This window comes from Callithrix jacchus, chromosome 18 (genome assembly GCF_049354715.1).
Source record: "Callithrix jacchus isolate 240 chromosome 18, calJac240_pri, whole genome shotgun sequence".
Lineage (NCBI taxonomy): Eukaryota > Metazoa > Chordata > Mammalia > Primates > Cebidae > Callithrix > Callithrix jacchus.
The window spans coordinates 35795213-35809851 of NC_133519.1; the positions used below are offsets into that span (position 1 = coordinate 35795213).

At 44.4% G+C, this 14639-nt stretch overlaps 1 protein-coding gene and 1 long non-coding RNA gene across 4 annotated transcripts in view; one reads left to right on the plus strand and one right to left on the minus strand.

The window, feature by feature from the left end:
- Positions 1-14423, plus strand: part of FAM78B (family with sequence similarity 78 member B) — a 109440-nt gene extending 95017 nt beyond the window's left edge. The window contains exons 2-3 of one of the 3 annotated variants that reach the window (XR_013529566.1): positions 667-1599; positions 11286-14423. Coding sequence is in view for 1 of the 3 variants with exons in the window: in XM_054247437.2 (XP_054103412.1) it covers positions 667-1189 (523 nt within the window). In the remaining 2 variants the exon portion in view is untranslated. Of the gene's footprint in view, positions 1-666; positions 3648-11285 lie in introns of those variants that run through there. The other 2 variants (XR_013529565.1, XM_054247437.2) reach the window with 2 other exon arrangements.
- Positions 1-14639, minus strand: part of LOC144580273 (uncharacterized) — a 137709-nt gene that overhangs the window by 54405 nt on the left and 68665 nt on the right. The window lies entirely within an intron of this gene.

The following is a 14639-nucleotide window of genomic DNA, read 5'->3' on the forward strand; positions in this document are numbered from 1 at the left end:
GTGGGAAGGCAGTGCATTAGAGGGTATGCCACCCTCTAGAACAACTTTCACATTCAGATGGTTTCCAGAAGATGACCATGATTTCTTTTTGTTAGATTTTCTGTTCCTGTGTTTTCTAAGTGATAGATTGGCTGATGCCTAGAAGCTAAAAAACCCTTTTTGTTGAGTAGAAATTCTATTACTGTGATTTCCTAAGAAATTAGTATGACCTTTAACTTTGCCTCCTTTTGCCCTTCTTTCCTCCAGATACTGCCTTCCAGGTACATCGAATTTCAACCACCATTTCTTTCCAAAAAACAAACCTTACTCACACTCATATTTCCAAGAAAGTGGCTCTTGCAGTAGAAATCCTCTAAACTGCTGATTACCATCATCTAACTAGTTGATGTCTCTGTGTGGTCTCACAACTGTCTCTTTGAGCTTCCTGTTCTCAATTGGGTCAGCTCTGGTTGTATTTAACTTGTTTTGGCATGGCTTTGTTATTTTTATTTTGTTTTGTTCTCATTTAATTTGGAAACAGCACAGCATAGAACTTTTTGACCTGAATTCCCCCTGTGAACTTCCCATTTTGCCCAAGTTGACTATGTTAGTAAGCAGTGAGCACCTCTCCAGCTTCTGAAAAATTCATTCAGCCTCTTTTCTTGTGCATGTCTTCTGCTTTGCCAGGTCAAGCTGGGAACTGCCTGATTTGAGGGAAGGGAGAGTAAAAGCCATCAGTGACTCAGATGGGGTGAGCTACCCTTGGTACGGGAACACCACAGAAACTGTGACCTTGGTTGGCCCCACCAACAAGATCTCCAGGTTCTCCGTCAGCATGAATGACAACTTCTACCCCAGTGTGACATGGGCAGTGCCTGTGAGTGACAGCAATGTGCCGCTGCTCACAAGAATCAAGAGAGACCAAAGTTTCACAACCTGGCTGGTGGCCATGAATACCACCACAAAGGAGAAGATCATTCTGCAGACCATCAAGTGGAGGATGAGGGTGGACATTGAGGTGGACCCTCTTCAGCTCCTGGGGCAGCGGGCCCGGCTGGTGGGCAGGACTCAGCAGGAGCAGCCCCGGATCCTGAGCCGGATGGAACCCATTCCCCCTAACGCACTAGTGAAACCCAATGCCAATGATGCCCAGGTCCTCATGTGGAGGCCCAAGCGGGGTCCACCTCTGGTTGTGATCCCTCCTAAGTAGAAGCAGACTGGCCTGACTGTGTGTGGATCACACGCTTCTGAGACATGCAGTGAGGGGTGCCAGAGGTGGCAGGAGCCAAACTGAGTTTCTGAGCCAAAGCAGACCTCTCGGTTTGCCAGCCTTTGCAGCCACTTTTGAAGAGTAGGGCTGCCCCTTGGGTGGTAGAACCATAATCCTTAGGAAAAATCCCTTCCTCTTAGGAATAAAGAAATCACTGATTTGACAGACTTGCTGTGATTACCAAGCAAGTAGCCATATTTTGGAGCTGACCAGGATGATTCTTTTATCTGAACTATTGACCATTTCTTTCCTGTGAGATGCAGGGGATAGAAACGAAATTAAACAGTGCCTGTGGCAAATGCTGCTTCCCAACCAATTAGAAGTAGGAGTGAAAACATCCACACCAGGTGGTCGTAAGACAAACTGCTGTCTGACTAGAGGGTGCTGGGGAAACGGGTGGTGAAAGAATGGGTGATGGGGAGAGGAAATAATACGTTTTTATTACACAGTAATATGTCTGCATTTATTAGTTGATCATCAGATCGACACACTGACTGGAATGAATGGAACACTTAGAAAACTAGACAAATACTGGTATTTGCTCCCTTCCAGGGAGAAAGCCTCCTTGGAACTGTCCAAGGTGCTGATGTGAACTAACAGATGGAAACACTTCATTAGTTCCATCTACCCACCTCTTTCCAAAAAGATTGCTTATTCTCAGAGTATTTTCATCTCAGTACTTGGCTTTGTAATTCCCGTATTCTGCGATAGTTATGATATTTGGGGCGCTGTCCATGTTTTAGTTAAATCCTGTGCTTTTGTTTACAGCTGCTTATTCTGTTCCCATGATTAGCCCTAAATTTACATTTAAAAAATTATAAGCCATGAACCCATGTGAGATTTCAAGAACATTCCAACAAATAAGAACTGGATCGTTATATTTGAGTTTCTGAATGATCTGAACACACACAATGGACACGTGTATGCATAGACACACACGTATGCACACATCAAGGATGCATATATCATAATTAGTAGCATGTTTGTCAGCAGTGCCTATATATCTACCTGTAGCCTTTGTATATACACATATTGTATATTTATATTTATTTATTTATTTATTTATTTTAGCTCTGTTTCACAGAAGCTCAAATTTAACTGCTTGAGCATTTGTGAGAAAGTACTTCCTAAGGCTTAACTTCAGAGCTCTTTAAAGAAGATCTAAGCCACTCATATTAAGCAAGCCTGTATTGCTAAGATTTAACCAATAAAGATGAGAGGCCAGGTTTCCTTTAGTCAAGCCAATATAAAACTTCTTTTTGAGGGTTTCCAGCCTTGCAATGAGGAGTTTTGCAGTTCTTCTAGCTTGAATCACTCTTCCTCCCCTTTTTTTGTAAAGGTACAAAAAAAGAGCTTGTACCTTTATTCTCAATAATTCAACCATATATATGGTTGTATATATGTTTGCTTGTTCACCACCTGCCTATGCAAGCTAATTATAAAAATTTCACATTGTCACTGTGGATTTAACAAGTAGATACTGCTAGCTTAATTTCAGAGGCAGAAAGTTGAATTTCAAGGCAGTTTTACAATCTTGTGATTGGCACCAAAGGGCTGTCTTCTATGAGAGTTTGTGGATAGTGAATAAAAAGCAGGAGGGTTTATTACTTTTATTAAAAATTCAATTTAGTCCAATTTATTTCAGATTCTAGTCCCAGAGGATGGTACATATTTACATAATAGTGCTAACAGATCTACTCTAAAGTATGTAGTGTTAACCTCACACCCCAACCATCAACTACTGTCCTATAGATTAGTTATTGATGGCAAGTTATTTATAACAGCCATTAATAATACATTAGTGGCTCACAAAGGACCTGGAGACATTCATGTAGAAATAATTCAGCTGTTACTTTTGGAATTCTCTGTCTCTTCCCATGTTTCCTTGTTTTATTTGGGAAAGGCAGCTCCAAAGAGCTCCATGGCTTAAGTACAAAGCAGCTTATTTTCCATGCTGACATCATAGGCAGCAATCTCTCCCCGAGACTGAATTAGACTTCACTCCTATGGGATTCTGAGGAATAGATACTGATCCTAGAATCTAATCCATGTGGCCCCACTTTAAGAAAACCTGCAATATTTTAAACTCCAAAGTTGTAACAACAGATTAACGAGAATTTACTTAAATTACAAAATCCTATACAAGATTTGTGTTTTCAGATTCCCCTAGTGCATTAAAATATGACTTATGCAACTATATTTACAAATAACTTTTTCAGAGGCATATCTGTATTTCTAAAGCAAGGCATAGCATACTTAGCTAGACTTGTTTTCCATGAAAAATCACCCTTTTCAGAATTTTAAAAGAAATTACCCTCATAGCAGTTTTCTGGGAAATTGTGTAATGACAAAATGAAAAAAAAATGGGAAAGTATTTATAAAAGTTAAAAGCACTATGCATATATACATTGTGATTATTGTTATCGATACCACTGTGAACTCTATAGTTGGGTCTCTCAGCTCTGAAGTCAGCCTGGCAGAACGCTCTGTTGCCCTGTAGCCAATTATTTTCAAGTTACTGTTGTTTTACAAGGAAATGACCCCTTTTCTTCCTGTGATTTGTGGATCATTATCTTTCAGCTTAGTCAGGATATTGCTAAATCAAAGTCTATCGTACAAGAGAAAATTAACCTCAAAATCTCTGTTGAGGTCACCTCTGCCCTCCCATCCAGCTCTCCTTCCCTTGAAAGTGCCTGGGTCTGACACCATCAGTTTACAGGGGCTCATTTAGTGCCTTAAGTTTTAGTTGGGTGCTCTCAGGACTTAGACATACACACACAACACATGGCTTCTTGGTGGCACAAGAGTTTTGAATTCCATAGGAAAAAGCATTTCATCATATCTTAGATTATTTTAATCAAGTCCTTTGAGATCTTTTAGTCCATGATCTCACAGGAAATTGAGGCCTCGTTAAATTAGGTCATCTATTCAGAATCACACATCTAGCCAGCCAAAGGGCCAAGGCCCCACATGTCCCAAATCTCATTCACAACACAGTCACACTTAGCTAGGACCCACAGCCTCTTGTCTCCAGCCAGAACATTATCTTCATCCCTAATCCATTCACCCACAAACCAATGAGTCTAAAAACTAGAGACAATTGGATCCATCCTTTAAAGAACAAGAGAAAATCTCTGTTACTATTATGTAAAAGAAAATCTGAATGTTCCAGATTCCCTTTTATCTGTGACAGCTGTTTTAAGGATAAACCCTTAATCTGGGCTCTTTGTTGCATGCATGTTACATTCCTGGGTCATTGCTGTAGCTCACAGCACATGAGAAGGTTGGAGGCTAGTCCCCTACCCACCTCCCAATCCATGGACCTTTTTACAACTCCCTCTCTCCTGGTGCTGGAATAGTATCTCATAGGTCAAAATTGTGTGCTAAGCAGCAATTCTGATGAGTAAACTAAAAGAACTGTGACTTATAGAGTATTTTTACAGAAGGCTTCCACATGCATTTTCTCATCCCAGACATTCTTATGAGGAGTGTAATACTCCTAAGGAGTGTTATTATCCCCATTCTCAGATGACAAATTGAGACCAAAGAGGTTAAGTGACATACCCATGAATACACAAACAAAAAAATATCAGAAGCCAGGATTCAAATGGGGCCTTTTCCAAATTCCATGCCCTTCCACAATCCTGTTCTGCCTCTCCTTTTCATCCCTGCCTAGAAGGCACAAAAGAAAAAGGAGAAAGCTAGTCACTTTCATTTACATAGCCATGTAGTCTCTCCCAATCTATTAAATGGACATATTAAACATAAGAGAACAAACACTGCTTTCTTATGCAAAGAAATCCTTTCAGAGGTTAGCCCAGAAAATAATGTCTGACGCGCTGCAGCGTGGGTGAGCTAGCTATCACTCAGCAGCTCTTAGCAGAGTACTGGTAATCAGTGGAATCGGAAATTCGCTCTCCTGGTCTCAGAATCCCTTAAACACCCCAAGGCCAAAAAGGAGAAGGAAAGCATGCATCCTGCAGCTGAGGTCTCGGCTGAACAAGGCCCTGCCACCCGCCATCCCTCAACATGGCAAGAGCAGCCTTTGGGGGTGAGCAGTGGAAACAATGGCTTTTTAAGCCCTAGTTGGCACATTGAACATGCTTGTTAGAACTGAGGGCACAATTAGACATTGCAAGAGCCAACTCCCAACTGAGTTGCAAAGAAAGATGTAAACACACACAGACCCACCACACTCACACACACTTCAAACTGAAAAGAAAATTAATCAAAAACCCAATGAATGCCTGAACTCTATAATTAAGCCTAAATGATCCTTAGATAGAAAGGGAGCTGAGTGAGCAAGCTCTGTGCACACAGATATTTTTACCCCAGAGTCTTGTTGCCATTAATTTCTTTTGAGATCTTGAGTACATCTGGTTCCAGTTTCCCTGGAAGGACATCTGCCTATGGAAGGCCATCAGGAGGGTTGCCAGTTCAGTGGCCAGAGGACAGTCAAGGTTATTTGGCCATTCCAAACACTTAGACAGGAAGGCATCTGGGGAGATGGAGTGTCATCCCCCACCCAGGTCAGCAGTGCACCCACCCATGACAGAGTCCATCACCAACCTAAGGCTTCCTAAAATTCCTTTTATGTGTAAGTGCTTTACAGTTTATACATAAAAACCGTATAAACACTTTCATTTCCTTTGTGTAGCATCTCTGTTCAGGATTGAAAACCTTAGTATCAGCCTGATCTGTCATTGTTATTATTAATAGCAACAAGTCCCATCTGATTAGTGTGTTACAGTTTACATATTACAGATGCAAATATTTTGCCATTTTATCCTCAACAATCCTGTAAGATTGGCATTATATCCCCACTTTATAATAAGGAATCTCAAGCAGAATGCTCAAGTGACTTGTCCAAGTCACTTAGTGGTACACTGAGAACTTGAGCCCTCTGCACACAGTACTTTGCCCCAGACCTTTACTCCACTCTCACAGAACGTTCTCGCCCTGGGTAAATGCAAGCACCCGCCTCTGCTTGTCCAGCCACTACTATTCCTCAGGCAGGGCTGACTAGCAAAGGGAATCTTGACACGCGTGCCCTGACCGGTCTCTGGATGCACTTTAACCAGAAAGAATACGCTCTACTGAGGAGTCTGGGTTCAGGTGGTCCAGGCTGTGGCTTCCAGTGATTTCTCTCCCATCGCACATTAGAAGGGAGGACCTCTTGGGTGCTCTGAGGTAGCTTCTTTCTAGAGCTGCTCAGAGCCCAGGACATCAGCATGACTTGAGATCTTGGAGATCCTGCTGGTAGCTGGACTTGAACAAATCATTTAACTTTTCTGAGCCTTAGTTTCCTTCTCTGTTAACTGAGATATTAGTACAGCCCAGCCAGCTTCACGATCGGAGAGAGAAAGTAGATGATGTCTGAAAATACTCCAAATTGTCTAATGTGCTGCCTCATATAAGATGTTGTGACTTGAGTAGAATCACAGGGCCTGAAGCTGATGGCAGGCCCTCTGGCTTCATCTACTTGGAAGCCCAAAACCATCTCGGGAGAACCCACTCTTACTGCCAAGTGATGCCTGGCCCCTGCGAAGAGTGGTGGGCTCTGTGCCCCCATTTCCCCCGGCCACCTTGCTTGTTCAGGGAGGCCTGAACCCTGATGGTCAAGGAAAGAAAGATTTTTGCATAGCACTGCAGGAAGCAGCTCTAGAAAGGACGTGTAGCTGGAACTCCAAGAGGCCTTTTGGAAAGGAAAGGAGGCTGGAATGTCAAGTCTAGGCCAGACTTGAAATCCCAGCCCAATTGGCCTAGTTTAAACCTAGAGAAGCCAGCCAGGAACAGCTATAGTTTTTCTCTTATGGGCTCAAACGAGATACAGAGGAAAAATATATATATATATATTTTTTTCAAACTTTTTTGTGGGTCTCTACACAGTTTTTGATGCCCCAGATCTTAGCTGGGACCCCACAGTTTAATGATGGTATTTCAGATTTGGCCATGTGGGTGCAAATCAAATGAAGAAATACTTCTTCGTACCCTGCAGCCCCCAGGCTGCCTCACCACACTAGAGGCACATACGATGAATGCTTCTGTCTCTCTGCACCTGCCCAAGGCAGCCCCATTTCCTATGGCCCCACATGGACCAGCGACACAGTTTGCCTCAGGGCTGCTTCCCAAGAACTCCCTGGCCCCATACCCTAAACTGTGCCTCTCCCCCAGCTGGGCCTGGGAATGGTCCCTAAGAGAAGCTAACCAGTTCTCACTAGGACAAATGTGAAACCAGGCCTCTGGGCAGCAGGCCATGTGGCCAAGCATAGGAGCCCCTCCTCTGCCTCCAGGCCCACATTTGTCCTTGGCTAACCCAGAAAACGGGTTGATCTGCAGAACAGCTGAGTGCTGGGTCAGAAATGCCCAGGAGAAGGGAAAACAGACATTAGAATTACAGCAATGAGGGGAGAGGGCAGAGACACAGAGCACGACCCAGTGTCCCATGGACCTCACTGGGGACTATGAGAGATACAGCCGGTGCCATGAAGTATTTGGATGGTGAGATTGCTGAGCCTAGGGCTCGGCCAGCATGACTAGGAGCAGAGAGGAAACGTAAAGAGGGAGAGGATGTTTCCTTCATGCCAGTCCTGGGACTGGGTGAGCCACACTAGGATCCAGAATATTTTTATTCCTTTTTTTTTTTTTTTTTTTTTGAGACGGAGTTTCGCTCTTGTTACCCAGGCTGGAGTGCAATGGCGCGATCTCGGCTCACCGCAACCTCCGCCTCCTGGGTTCAGGCAATTCTCCTGCCTCAGCCTCCTGAGTAGCTGGGATTACAGGCACACACCACCATGCCCAGCTAATTTTTTGTATCTTTAGTAGAGACGGGGTTTCACCATGTTGACCAGGATGGCCTCGATATCTTGACCTCGTGATCCACCCGCCTCGGCCTCCCAAAGTGCTGGGATTACAGGCTTGAGCCACCGCTCCCGGCCATTTTTATTCCTTTTTAACAGAGCTGGAGTCTTGCTATATTGCCCGGGCTGGTTTCATAAGATCCAGTATTTAAGAAGGCACTCACTCTCAGGCCATGCACAGGGACCTAGGCCCCTGGCTTGCCTCTCGCAGCCCCAGCCCTGCTTCATGCCCACCTCTCACTCACTGCCCTCTTCACAAGATCTGAGCAGCGAGGCTGTTGTGGGATCCCTCTGAATACTTGTTCTGTCAACAAGTGTATACTGTCTCCTATGTGCCAGGGTAACCAGAGTCTGCTCTCAGGGAGACAATTCCCACAAGGAGCTTTAGAAGCTGTTCATTTTCCCCCTTGGGCTCATCCATCATAGGGGACTCCAAAACCTAGGGAAATGCCTCCTTAGTTCTCTCTATCCAGGTGCACCAGCCAGTATGCCTATGAGCAGATGTTGCCTTCCTGGCCCAGGGGCTCCATGAGGATGGGTAAGGTGACAGGCAGGACTTCTGTCAATCACTTTGAGTTCTTCCAAGGAAAGGCGCTGGGAAAAACCTACAGCCACATCAGTACAAGAGCAGGCACCCAGGATGAAAGAAACAGCTGGCTATCTCTCCATCTGCTCTTGTCCCTTCACCCCGCCCTTCAAACCAATTAGAATATTCCACACAGACGTGATCCAATGAAATGTTAATTGGAAAAATAACAGGAAAGATAACACATGCACTTCAGGCTGAGAACTATTTCATTAAACTGGGCTTTGAAAGCAAGACAGCCAATTAAATTATTTCCCACTTTACTCGCTCATGTACCAGAAACTATGGAAAGCTATTACTTCTAATTAATTAGGAAAGAAAGAAAGACTCTGCACATGCATATCAGATGAACAGGGATTGAGCGGCTACCCCACCCATCTCTTTGTGCACGCACACGCATCAGGGAACTAAAGACTCATCTGTCTCACCTAAAAAAATTTCCTTAGTGTTCTGAAATAGGAAGCAAGCATCTGTTCCCAGGAGCCTCTCTCAAAATCAAACAAAGGAAAATGTCTTCTTCAGGCACGTTCATCAGAAGGGAAATAGGGCATTTGTTGTGAAAGAATAAGCAGCTTTAAACTGTGGGATTCCAAACCCTCTGCAGCCTGACATGGTCCTGTCTTTTCAGCAGAATTAGATCTTTCCAAGCCTGCTCTCAATATCAAATGCGGTGTTCATTGGCACAGGGTGGTCTCATGGACCAGAAGACCTGAGACGCCGAGGCCCGATTTTGGCTCGATGGTAGTCTGATGCAGGCCATCTTTGGGATCTTCACTTTTCCATCTGTGAAATAGGAAGAAGGCCAATCTCTGTACCGTATTCACCCTCAAAGTTTTTAGGCTTGAGAGAGCACATTTGAGGGAGAGCTATGAGCCTCTGTGCCTTGCCGTAGAGAAAACTGATAGAATCCAAACACAGTTCAAATATTTTCTGCAGAAAAATTATCCTAACCCAGAGACACCCTTATTGTGTAATAAATATAACAGAAATGATATAATGAAATGACATAAAGCAGTCATTCTGGTGATGTGACTTACACACAGGCATCTCTCCAGTATGGTCCAGGAGCAATAGGCAGACCCAGGGTGTCTCAAGACCTCTGCACACGTGCAGCCACATTGTGCCCCACGCACTCCCCCTATCCTTGCCATGTCTGTCATTCTGTGTCGCACGAGGTACTGAGGGCTGGTAAAGCCTGCCACAGTCAGTGCCTCTGACCAATTCTAACCAATCTCATCACTGAAGGAAGGGGAAGTAGCATTTATTGATACAAAAGAGCGTGGCACCCATTCCACAGCACGGGGAATGCGGAGGAATACTTTCTAGAATGGCTTCTAGGCGATTATGTCCCCAGTTGTATATGTAATGAGGTTGTCTACTGACTTCAAACAATTGGAACAAGTTTTCTTTACTAGCTACATAAGAATTTGAAATTTGGTTTTTTCCTAAAATTGAAATCATGCATACAATCTGAAAAGGTAACATGCTAATTAATTTATAATTATAATTATTAAAAAATTGTGCCACTATAGCAGTGCATCCCTGTAAGCAAACCAAGCATGTCAACAATTCAAAGATACCAAAGAGAAGAAAGATCAAGGACAAAAAGAGGAGGATGCCTGATGCTTCACTTTACCCTAGAGCAACTCCCTTCATACATTCAAGACTGCTTTTTTTTTTTTTTTTTTTTTTCCATTTTAAAACTTCAGTTCACCCACTTTGTTATGGCCACAACTATTACATAACAACTTCAGGTTGATAACTGAATAACTTCAGTTTTCTCTAATGTTGCATGTTCAAGAAGTAAGTTTTATCTCATGTGATTTGGACTCTGGAATAAAACAGTAAGTTTTAGCTCAGTCATGGTGTGAACCCCTTGCACCGGAATATTGGGTAAGCTACAGAGCTCTGGTCTCAGTGATTCTCGCAAGTCCCTTTGTACTTTGGATGCTAAAAAACAATGCCATTGGATCAGGGATCTCAAATTCCCCTCCCCTCACCCATTTCTGTGGATTGCTTGGTGTGTTACTAATGGGTTACACATATAAATGACCTGTAATTCTTTAATATTTAGTTTTTAATCTTTTTAAAAATAACCATATGAAGGTTATAGATTCTTTTTTTGCTTTGTTTTTGAGACAGAGTCTCGCCTGTCGCCCAGGCTGAAACGCAGTGGCGCAATCTTGGCTCACTGCAACCTGGGTTCAAGCAATTCTCTGCCTCAGCCTCCTGAGTAGATTACAGGCACTGTCACACGCCTGGCTAATTTTTGTAGTTTTAGTAGAGATGGGGTTTCACTATCTTGGCCAGGCTGGTCTTGAACTCCTGACCTTGTGATCCACCCGCCTCAGCCTCTCAAAGTGCTGAGATTACAGGTGTGAGCCACTGCGCCCAGCCAGTTATAGGTTTTCTTTATAGAGAAGTGCATATGAAAATAAATACCAAAAATTTTGCATAAAGTTTCAGGGTCATCGCCCCTTGAAATCTATTAACGGAGCCCAGATCATGACCATCTGCTTTTAGGGAATGACTTTTCTTTGATCACTGTCTTAATGCCGGTTTTATTACATGTTTCCGTATCCACATACAGGTCTCCTAGTAGGACAAGGAAAGCCCAGCAAGCACAACCACATGGCAGACTGAGAAGGAGGAAGTGAGCAAATGGCTGGCGGCTCCAGAAGCTGAAGCCCTGGACAGCTGATTTCCCATTAAAACGAGTGCCATCCTGCCTACCTCCTCGCCTTCCTCCCATCCCATGACCAGTCCCTCCTACCCACCCTCTGCGGGCCATGCAGCACTTGCCCTGGGCTGACTGGGCTGCCTCCTTGGCTCATGGGGAGCTGTGTTGAAGTGGGGGGTGTGCCTGCTGTATCTGTGTGTGGAAAGATGGGGTTCATTCTGATCTCAAGTCCTTTCCCCAACCCTCAGAGTGAAGCCTCCTAGGAATGAAGAGCTGGTCAGCCTGGACTTTTACGTAACAAGACCCAGCCTTGGTTCCCAAACCCTGCCTTCCCTCCCTACACTTTTGGATGGGAAATGGGGAATATGTATCTCCCTTCCTCCTCCTTCTCCATGTGGGTGGCCTCTCTAGGTTTCTCTAAGTTCTCTGATCCTCAGAGAGCCAGGGCCAAGGCAGTCATCTTGTTCCCTCTTCCACGGCCAGGCTGGGTGCCTTCAGGTGACCAGGGGCAGAATGTAAGTCACCAGGATCAGTGGGGTGAGGGAAAACCACCTTAAGAGGGCAAAAATGGTGTGCATTGGTTTATTTATTGGCTTGCTTACTGATTTATTTATATTTATTATACAACACTAAATCCATTTCCATTTTTGAAGCATCAACCCCAGAATTTGTCCTCCTGGCCCCATAGAGCACAGTGAACTATTTCTCTTTGAAGCTTCAGAATAGAGGAAAATTTTCTCCTTTGCCCCAACACCTCCACCGCAGCCACATTTTCAGCCAGACATTGGATTAGAAAGCACCAGCTCATAAGGCTGTAAAGCCACAAATATCAGCAGAGCTCAACTGTCCAGACAGCTCTCAGAATCCTGCCTCCCTCATGCTCCTTTACTCGGGTGGGGATTGGCCAGCCTAACAGTGCAGAACAAAACTTCTCATTCTGCTCTGATGTAGTATTCTTAACATCACATGCACATTAGAATCATCTGAGGAGCTTAAAAAACGTCCATGCCTGGTCCCCTGCCCAAACCAATCAGCATCTAAGGGTAGATCCTGGGCATCAGAGTTTTTGAAATTACCCAGATGACTCTGTGAAAATAGGGTTGAGAAGTTCTAATGTCACCTCTCCATTGCCCCTCCCCACCCAGATCCTTTCATTTTTACTTTCCAAGCTTTCTTCAGAGTCCTCTTCCCATGCTTCCAGCCCCCTCTCCTCCCTGAACCTTCCCCCTCAGCTCAGCCAACCATAGCAGATCCCTGCAGAGGGGGCAGGTCCCATGAGTGGTACTCTGAGGCTGCTGGTTCCTGCATCTAGCCTGGGGGCTGCTCCCAAACAGTTTCCAGCTTTTCTAGGAGCAGAAACCTATCGCCTGCAAGATTCTCTGTCCACCTGCACCTTCTCCAGGTTCCCAAACTCCAAAAGTTTAAAGGGCACTTTGGTGACATTTCTGTCTCCAAGCCCTATTCTTGATGGTATGGCCCATGTAAGTGGTATAACCCAAGCCTTGGCCCTTTCTGCAGAGCCACTTGGGTTGATTGAGGGTCTACTGTTAACAGAGGAAGGGGTCACAATGCCCCCCCCCGAGGCAAGTCCTTTTTCCAACAGCTAACCTTCTCAGCCATCTAGGATTTGGACGCACAATGCTGCAACTGCTATGCATTCAAATCCTAGATGGCTGAGAAGAGGCATCTCACCCTTCACATCTACAAGATCTCCACTGCTGAGTATGAGTAAATGTGTGTGTGTGTGTGTGTGTACACATACATGTACACACACTACATACAAACCATCTAGATCTATAGAGATGCCAGACTTCACTATACATGTTACTACATTTTACATGATAACAATTGAGGGCTTTCATTGTCTTTCACTTGATGGAGTTTCACTATGCTATGTTCATGATGGGCCCCATTGAATTCCGTATCAGGTATATACACAGAATGTATAATCCATACAAACTGTTAGATACACAACACACACACACAAAGTCTAGAGAGACCTATGATGTAGGTAAGTTCATTTTGCCATCCCATCTCCTCCATCGAAGTAATTTCCCGGGGCACACACTGTTTCACACATTCTCCTCAGCTGCCCAGTCATTCTCTCTCCAGTGTCCCACACCACCAAGCCTTCTTCCCCATTGGTCCAAATGTCCCTGCCCTGCGTCCCATCTCTCAGGGTCCTACTCTCTGATAGGTGACTGTTCAGTCAGTGGGTGCTAGAGTCGAGTGTTACCCTTCCCAGGTGACATTTACATTTTAATAGGGGCTACAGATAATGCCTTAATCCGAAAGAGTGGCTGTAGTGGTGGGAATTTCAGGCACAGAAGTGGGCCAGTAAGGGAGATTCTTTTATATCAGGAGGGCATTTTAGAGCCCCCAAGTCATACCTGTCTTTAATCGCAGCCCTTCATAAGTGCATGAGCACGAGCAAGCACACTTACCTACATTACACCCTCCATAATTCTGAGATACCTCCCTTGCCTTGGCCCTATCTTTAAAAATGAAAAAAACGAAAAAGAGAACTAGCTAAATTAATTTAGATCTCACTGGGAAATGTAGCCTATTTTTTCACCGGCTGCCAGCCATCTGGCCCACCCCACCCTGTTCAATTTCCCTTCTGCTCCTTCTCTTTTCAGCTACGACCGACCGTATCAGTTAATTTACTTGTATGTGTCCTCTCTGCTCTCTCCTTACCCTGTTCCCCCCTGCCACCCCACCCCCATGTATTTCCTTCTTGTATCATTTCCTCCTTGGAGTTGTGCTGTGTTTCACTGTCCTGGAGGACAGAAGAGCAGGTTAAGGCATGAGCATGTGTGTATCACTTTGAAGAAAGAGAAACCAGGTATTCTGCTACAGTTTGGAGAAAAATCCAATGAAGGAAGAGATGAGAGCTGGCTCTGCAGAGTGCCTTAAAAATGACTTTAATTAGGAAATTCTGAGTTGTCGGTCTTCAGATGTTACATAAACTCAAACAGATGTTGCATTTCACTTCTCTGGGATTAAAAAAAAAATGTTAAATACAGTGTGTATTCAACAACAACAAAATATGTTTTCTCTTTAATTTGGTCCTTAAAGATGCAGTGCTGGTTTTCTACAAAACCTGGGATGGCCCCAGGAACAAGCAAGCTCTGGAACATACAGAGGGCAGATGCAGGAATCCTGCCCCGCTAGGAAAGCTGTGGCAGGCTAAGGCAAAATGTTGCCATTGAATTTGGTCCAAAAGACAACTCTGAGATGAGAAAAAGCGTGGACAACCATAAG